Source organism: Colletotrichum truncatum (genome assembly GCF_014235925.2).
Source record: "Colletotrichum truncatum strain CMES1059 chromosome Unknown Contig_0010, whole genome shotgun sequence".
NCBI classification, from domain to species: Eukaryota; Fungi; Ascomycota; class Sordariomycetes; order Glomerellales; family Glomerellaceae; genus Colletotrichum; species Colletotrichum truncatum.
Genome location: NW_027222407.1, coordinates 307227 through 315065, shown reverse-complemented (window position 1 = coordinate 315065; position 7839 = coordinate 307227). Strand labels below are relative to the sequence as shown.

The 7839-nt window shown below is 49.5% G+C and overlaps 1 protein-coding gene across 1 annotated transcript; it reads right to left on the bottom strand.

Moving 5' to 3' along the window:
* Positions 1-4295: 4295 nt before the first annotated feature.
* CTRU02_213559 (uncharacterized protein) lies at positions 4296-4421 on the bottom strand (the record flags this gene model as incomplete). Its single annotated transcript, XM_070206083.1, has 1 exon — positions 4296-4421. The coding sequence occupies one exon, from the start codon at positions 4419-4421 to the stop codon at positions 4296-4298; it is 126 nt and encodes a 41-aa protein (XP_070060115.1).
* Positions 4422-7839: the final 3418 nt, after the last annotated feature.

Sequence of the window (7839 nt, the reverse complement as noted above, 5' to 3'; positions counted from 1 at the left end):
TAGTCACCCACTGGCAATCGGCGTCGGGGGGTTTGGCGGCCTGTTTCTTGGGAGGAGACACGAGAATTCGAGAATTTTTGCGTAAGGAGCAACGGTTCTGAGTATTGTGAGAAAATGGCAAGACTTGGGTGCATGTTTCAGACGTTGGTATGCATACGAGTCCACGCATCGGAGGGCTGGTGGAAGGCATTACAAAAAAAAAGCAAAGAGGATACAATGAGGCGTAAATAGAGATAGACCCCTCATGCCCTGGCATACACGAGGCGACACTTGTCCTCGTTTTTTTTCTGTTTTTTTTTTTTTTTGTCGGAGTCTAGGTTGCATGAGGCCATGCATGTATGACTTTTTGAGTATTACGGTTCGCTATCAATAGCATACAGCAGATTCGTAACAGTCTGTCCCGTTGATTGTATTTTTCTGAGATCTGTATCATGTTGTCCAAGAGCCCAATGTCATGTGTGACCATGCGAAAACAAGGCGACTTTCTCTAACCGTGAGCCATGGGGGCAATACGGGCTTGAATAGTTATTCCTCATTCTACAAGGAATAATCAGGGTTTAGATGCGAACTGCGGCAACGGGCGATTGGTTAAATAGGGCCAGCTACAAAAGGTGTTGTTGGATGGTATCGTTGCTTCACGACTTTCCTTTTACGGAATAAAACGTCTGGCCCTTGATTCGGTCTACGAGGCTCTTTTTTTTTACGGTTTACATCGGTTTTATAAACTAACAAGAGGTTTCAAGGGCTGTTGTGTTTTGTTCAGAAACCAAGTTGATTTGCGTTTGCCGTTGACTTTGCGTAAAGCATTTTGTTTTTTTTTTCCTGTGTTAATGTACGCCGCTGGCAGACAGCCGTGGTATGGGGCTCAATCGTATTCTCTCTCTCTCTCTCTCTCTCTCTCTCTCTCTCTCTCTCTCTCTCTCTCTCTCTCTCTCTCTCTCTCTCTCTCCTCTCTCTCTCTCTCTAAGGCCAAGTATGCTGTTGCTTCGCGGCAACGTAGACATCTTACTATATTGATACTTGTGTCGGCAGCTAAGAATCAAACTGCGTGATCTGTGGTCCAGGGCTAGAGGTTATTGTTTTATTGCCATCTTCTCGGTTGGTCAAAGTACATATCCACGAAACAATGAATTGCCCATCCACTTTCACCATGGTTCTCTCAAACCTAGCGGTTGACTGGTGTTGTTTTGGCTTCAAGTGTAGGATTCTCTTTGCCCTTAAAAATAATGTACATTGGTTGTGAGTTCATCTTGGGAAGTTGAACGATCAATTACGCATAAATGACGCCTGATATTATGAATGCCGCTGTACTCAGGTGGTTCCGTTGTTTAGTGGCCTGAACAGCAAAACCAATTACCATCTCGTCAGGCTACCGAGACTCGTCCAGGAGACGAAAGACGTTATTCTCAGCTGAAGTGCACAAAATGAATCTTGAAATGTTGTTCACTGCGCCAGGAAAGCACGTACATTGCGGCCGGAGGACTAACAAGACAAGACACCCAAGCAGGTTTACGAACAACCAGGTGGTTCTCTCAATTTTCTCCTTGGTAAACGCCTATTTTGTAGTTGCCATTATAAGCGTGTCCTATCCCCAGCCATTGTTTTTTGGTGCTGTTTGTCCACAAGAGGCAGAGTTTGATTTCTTTTAAAAGGGTCATTGTGCGAGCTTCATGTCGACCCGGTTCATTCTAGGCGTGATAAAAGTAGTTTGGGCTCACTTGTTCAAATCCTCGTACCTACTCTACTACGAGACCTCCCGAGAAGGTTACGAGTATGACCTGTCATGGCGGTTGTGGGAACTAAACTTGGTTACTACGAGGCGCTTGTCTCTTCACTGCCCGCTTTCCGTGCTGGTAAGGGAGCCTGCCGAATGAGTTACGGTCAAAATCCCAGCCCAACATGTTTGTCGGATACAAAATTGAGCGGATGCGTCTCAGCCCGGTAGGTCAACGTCCAGTTGGCGCCGACATAGGGGAGCGGTCACAAGGGCGTGTACGGGGCGGAGTGACTTGGAACGTTGACGAGTGTATAAAGGCCGTCTCTTCTGTTAAAATTGGCTGTTTTCGTTGTGGAAGCAAGACCATTTACTTTTCCACGACCACCATTCTAACAACTCTTTGCATCGGAAGGCTTAAAATCTCAAGGTTATGGACGCAAGTGTTACCGTTAATGTCAGTATGGTGCTCGAAAGAACTGATGTGAACTACGTCAAAACCAGGAAGATGGTATCTCAACAACTTGCAAACGTATCTTGTATGAGAACTATCGCGGTACAAATCTAGGGGAAAGAATACAGAATTAGGTCCTGGGCTTCTGTTGATATCGTACTATTTGCAGGTCTCTCTACACGTTGCACCGTTACCTAACCACCACACCCCAATCATATAGCCAAGGCACAAGTCCAACCTGAAGAGTACCTGTCCTTCATCAACGTCTCTTCAAACATGACAGCTGGGAGAGATGCTCGACAACTAGCTGATCAAAACTATGTGGAAGGGTCGTGTCATTTCACAACTAGATTAACCGGCGCAGGGGCATCGATTAGGGACCAAGTGACCCTTCATGAACAAAAAGGATGCCAAACTGGCAAAAGAGAATCTCCTCGACGGGGAATTGAACCCCGGTCCCCGGCGAATCGTATGAATGACAAGCCGATATCCTCACCACTAGACTATCGAGGATTGATAGATGTTGTTATTTGATGACTGAGATCGAAGCGAAGGTGGATATGAAGCTCGTGATACCCACTTAGGTCACGAAGCCTAGGGTTTCCTAAAGAGTAGAGTGGTCGGGGACAACTAGAGACTTTGGAACTTTCAAGTAGTTTGAACGGGAAATTGATAATGTACTACTAACCCGTCCGTTCGCGAGCTCAAATCGAGTTGCAAAAATTCATAAGACTCTCACAACATGCGCCATCAACGCCCCTTTCCCAACCCAAGCCTCCTAGTCATGGCAGAAGAGGTGTCTGATGCCCGCATGGCCCAATTCTCCCTAGGCAAATTGCAGCAGTTCTTCTCAAATGGTTACAAGTCAAAGTGGGAGTCAAGGACGGACGGACGGCGCCTTGATAACTAACTCCTTCTGACATCTGTTCCTAAACTTCGTCCAGATCACACGAGACTCGGCCTAGTTGGCTGAAAGACAGCTGTCAAAACGCGATAGTTTCTCAGCAGCGAACGAGAATCTGGTAGTTAAATGAGTCAGTAATTGCGATTCGTCAGCTGAGGGTTTTGCCTTGAGGCATGTCTTCCACCGCAACCCCAGTCACCAAGCTTATGCGCAACTATGCCGCAAGAATCGACGACGATCATCTCGCACACGGTGGTTCGGGATTCATGCTATATCGGACAGTCGAGGCCAGCAAAAAAGTCCTCTTCGCCGACTCCGGATGCCTTACCTGACATGCGCCCGGCAGCTGAAGATTGCTTGGGTGGACCGCTGGCAAAAAAAAGAATTCGCAAGTTTCACTCCAAGCTGTCAAACCGTCGCAACCCACGGGTTCAGTCACAGATAAAGAGCAATCCAAGTGGATATCCTAACCAACCAGCCCCGCCATCCACACAACAGGAGCTTCGTCCGGGGTAAATGAACCCTCGTGAAAAGCCTAAAGGGAAGCATAACCAAATCCTCGGTTCCAGCAATCCGACTTTTTTTTTTTTCATTTATTTACCAGGCGCTTTAAATTCGCCAGCCCAAGGAACCCCGACATTACGAACCAAAACCACACAGCCATTCCCGGCCCGTACCTAACCCCCCCCCCCCCCCCCCCCCCCCCATCCTTTCCAGCGTTCATGAACACATCCGATAGTAGGCAGAAAATGAACCTCTGGAGCGCGTATCCCAGACGAGATATGGTCTGACCCCTGAAGCAAAGACCTTCTCGGGATCTACGCCGAGAAAATCTCTTCCTCCCATCTCAAACGAACGCGTCCCAAAACCCAGGGGGGGTGAAGGATGAGCGAACGTAGTCGGGTTTTTTTCCTTCTTCATTCCCCCCCTCCCTAACATTCTAGAGCGGGCTTCACATTGTTTGAACTGTTCTTAGGGCGTAACAAAACTTTTGAGATGAAGAAGAAGGAGGGGGGAGAACATGAGACAATCAACTCCTGCACTGCGACCAGTAGAGGTCGTAGACCCGATATGCAAGCCTCGCAGCTGCGACGCTCGAGCTTTTTCCTTTCATGTAGTTCTTCTGTATGAATGCATGGGGAAGCCGAACGAATGAGAAAGGGAGAATAAAAAAAAAAAAACCCGATGTTGATGGGAAGATTTGGCTCCCCTCCTCGGTCCATCTACTCCTGCACGAAATCTTCCTCGCCTCCGTGAATGCGCAGCCAGAAACCGCAGAGACTGAGCATGAGACGTTTGATCGGATGTGTCATCCATAGTTGGCGTGCAATAACGGAGTCGTTTCTCATTGAGTGCGATTGCGCTTGGGCCCAGCACGGACATGGTTCACAGTTGCAGAAAGAGCAGGTCAGGAACGATGTCGCATTTCAAAAGGCCATCATGGAGCAAGCATTGAACTTGGCCGGGTAACAGCCAACATGCATATTTGACGGAAACCGACACTTTTGCGACGGATTTGAGAAGACGGTGTTTAAGAATGGAGTCCTGGAAGCAGCCCAGGTTGCCCAGGGAAGCATTTGGCTATGGCGGCAGTGAAAGTGTTCTGGGTGTGTGTGTTTGGACAGATCGACAGGGCTGAAACAGAGAGTTGGCGAACTGCCATCGACCTTAATGGAGCGAGCGTCCAAGAGGAATACTTGACACTCTCCATGCACTTGCTTGTGAAGTAGTGCTACTATTACCCAGGGGGGGTCGCCTACAGCCGCATCACTAAGGGGCTCAATCACGCCTTCCGGCGTATCTAGCAAGTGGGAGACCATGCCGGGACGGAATAGCTGCCCATCTGAGAAGTTCCTCAACAAGGCACATGGATAATGAATACCCAACATATATAGTAGATGAACGGGACTGGGGAACCCAGACGCCCAGAAAGTATGTAACCGTGGAAGGGGACATGCCCTTGATATCGAGCATGGGCGATGGCGATATATTTGTATCTTCTATTAGCGGGTAACAATGGGCTGGCCACGAGTACGTGTTTTTTTTAGGAGGGGGGGGGGGGGAGGGGGGTTTGCTACGCTGAAGCAACGTCCCGTAGGTTGTTTATTGGGGGGGAAAAAAAAGACAAGAAAGGGAATGGAGCGCTGGCAGAAAATTAAAGCTGAAGCAGAGCTATTTTTGATAGTGCCATTAAGGAAATTTTAGTAACGGATCGGAGATGCCAGCGAGCACATAGACATGCGTTGAACTTTGATGCGGTCCCACCACCTTCCCAATCGTCATCCGCCAACTGAAGCTTCAGGCCTCAACTACTAGTAGGAGCCTTCGGTCGCCGCTGAAATACATACACACTTGCCAGACGTTGCAAAATGCCATTGATTAAAGGCTTGGCAAGGCACAGTTCTTCAACCATGTAACTGATCTGCGGGCCAGAGGGGTGGATACGGAAGGTCCGGAGGACATTATGGCGGCAATTCGGGATCGCAGAATGACTTCTGGAAGTCGCGGGCGCAGAGCTGCGGGCGCGGAAGTATGGCCGATGCAGTTGCGGACGTGAGCAGCGCCCGGAAGGGAGAATCGAATCTGCGTGGGCGGGGAAATGGGGATGTGTCAGTTGTCAACCGTCAAGTCAGTTTGCGGACGCTAAAGGGACCCATGACTCTGTGACCAATGTTTACTCGTAAGATGAGAATCAAAATGTCGGAATCAAGAACCGATCTAAAGTATTCGTAAGTAGTGATTGGCATAGGCATGGGCTGTTCATAGTCCTTGGACAAACTTGCCGTGTGGTTAGGTTACTGGGGTGGGATGGTGGTTCTTGCAAGCCCGACTAACTGCTCCACCAACCAAGGCCGCCATAGGCTGGCGGGGTTGGAATGTTTATCGTCATAGACAGATCGTGATTTCATTGGCGAGCTGATGACAGCTGAGATGAACCCTAGGGGGGCACGGATGAAACGGATGCAGCAGCAATGACTGGAAGGAGGGTATTCTCTCTCAGGACCAACCAGGTGACCTGAATCAGAGAAGGATGGACATTTAATTCAGCGACACTGGAATTCCCATGTGGGTGAAGGCCAGGCATTCCGTTACGATGTTCCCAGTGTCCAACGAAATGAAGCAATACCCGCCGTTTCGAAAAACCTTAGGGGTCAACCGCAACAGCTCGATATACCGATCCTCATTTTGTTTTGAGTTGATGCCACGATACTGGATTTCCGAACATTCCATAGAATGAAGAGTTGATCAGTCATTGGTAATTGAAAAGGCCCAACACGAAATTAGTTGACGAGGCACGCAAGAAGATGGGCCAACCTGTTGTTCAGGAGACAAGCTGAGGCTAGGAAGCGGGGAGCTGAATGGGGAAGGTCGACCAGACAAACAGGCATCGTTTCTTAGGACTCGACGAGAACTGAGACTCGCCGAGTGCAGCGGGAGTATTGGTAAAGAAAAGAGAGCCTGGCCACCAGAAGTGGCAGACGGGTCGAGCAACAGATAGCATCGTTTTCATCTGAGAAAATTCCTGCATTGTCATTCTCGTCGCAAACAGAATAAGCTTTTTCCTTTACTTCCGTCAGTTGGCTGGATCGGGGCAGTCCCCAAAGGGTCGATCCTGTCTTGCGCCTCGCCAGTGGCGAGACCACAGCGAAGCGTGACGTAGGTACACAGTAGTCCATACAACTCTCCATCAGAAGCAAGGTAGCTTTGGGACCAGGTTAGGATCTGCTCGGCCACAGGCGGCAGTCGGCAATTTATCGGGGTCCAAACGAGGGTTTTAATTGATAGATTCAGTGACCGTTCATGCTCAGTGGGCATTTGACCGGGTTGAGCAAACAGAGCAGACGAACGGTGCTTTTGCTTCCCAGTTTGATTGTGACTAAGGCTGCTTAGTCGGTCGTTGTTGACACATGCAAGCAAAGGGGCTAGTCTACAACCGCTCCGACTAGAGGCAGGGGCGCGGCCTTGGAACATCTGTGGATGTTCAGACCTGAGTGTGCAGGGCAGGCCGCCCAAGAGGGAAGAAGCTCGCAGTTGGTTGCGGGAGTGCAGATGCAGTTTCTAGGGGGGAGGGGTGGTCCATGTCCTCTTTATTATCCTTTTCCTTTTTTTTTTCCCTTCTTTTCCTTCCTCTCTCGCAGTCCGCGGCGTGCGACTTAACTTGGGGGTTCCTGGCTTTTCGGCTATGAGGTTCGACGCAATGTCGAAGGTCCCTTTAATACGAGGTAGGTACTTGCAGCCCAGAAAATTTGAACCAAATGGCACAGGTCATTCGTGTTGATATGGCGCGGGGCAGATGGTTGTCCTTTGTAGCGAGCGACGACGCAAATAGTCTCCATAGTGGGCTCCGTTCAAAATGTGCGCCAAGAAAGAGTACGCAACAGGTGGTGGTGCCGTCCGTAGAACAAACCAGGGCAGGGCAGGGCAAAATCGGCCTTGATCAGGAATTCATCAGCAGGTGTGGACCAGATCAGGGACTCTATCCATTTATCCACCCCGGGATCACAGAAGCACGTAAGGGAGCCTTCTTTTTGCCCCTTCTCCGCCTCTCCATTGCTTCTGGAAGACACGAAGAAGGAATGGATCATGGATCATCGGCGATATTGCGCAAAGTGGACAGTAATCTGCCATTCGAGAGCACGGAGCCATGTTTGCCATGATGCTGGCTGACCAAGGTGGGTAAGTGTGGATTCACTCCCTCTGCGTGGCAGGCTGGTCCCAGCTTGTGCGAGGCGAGGATCGGCACTGCGCGTGAACTGCGAGTCGAGT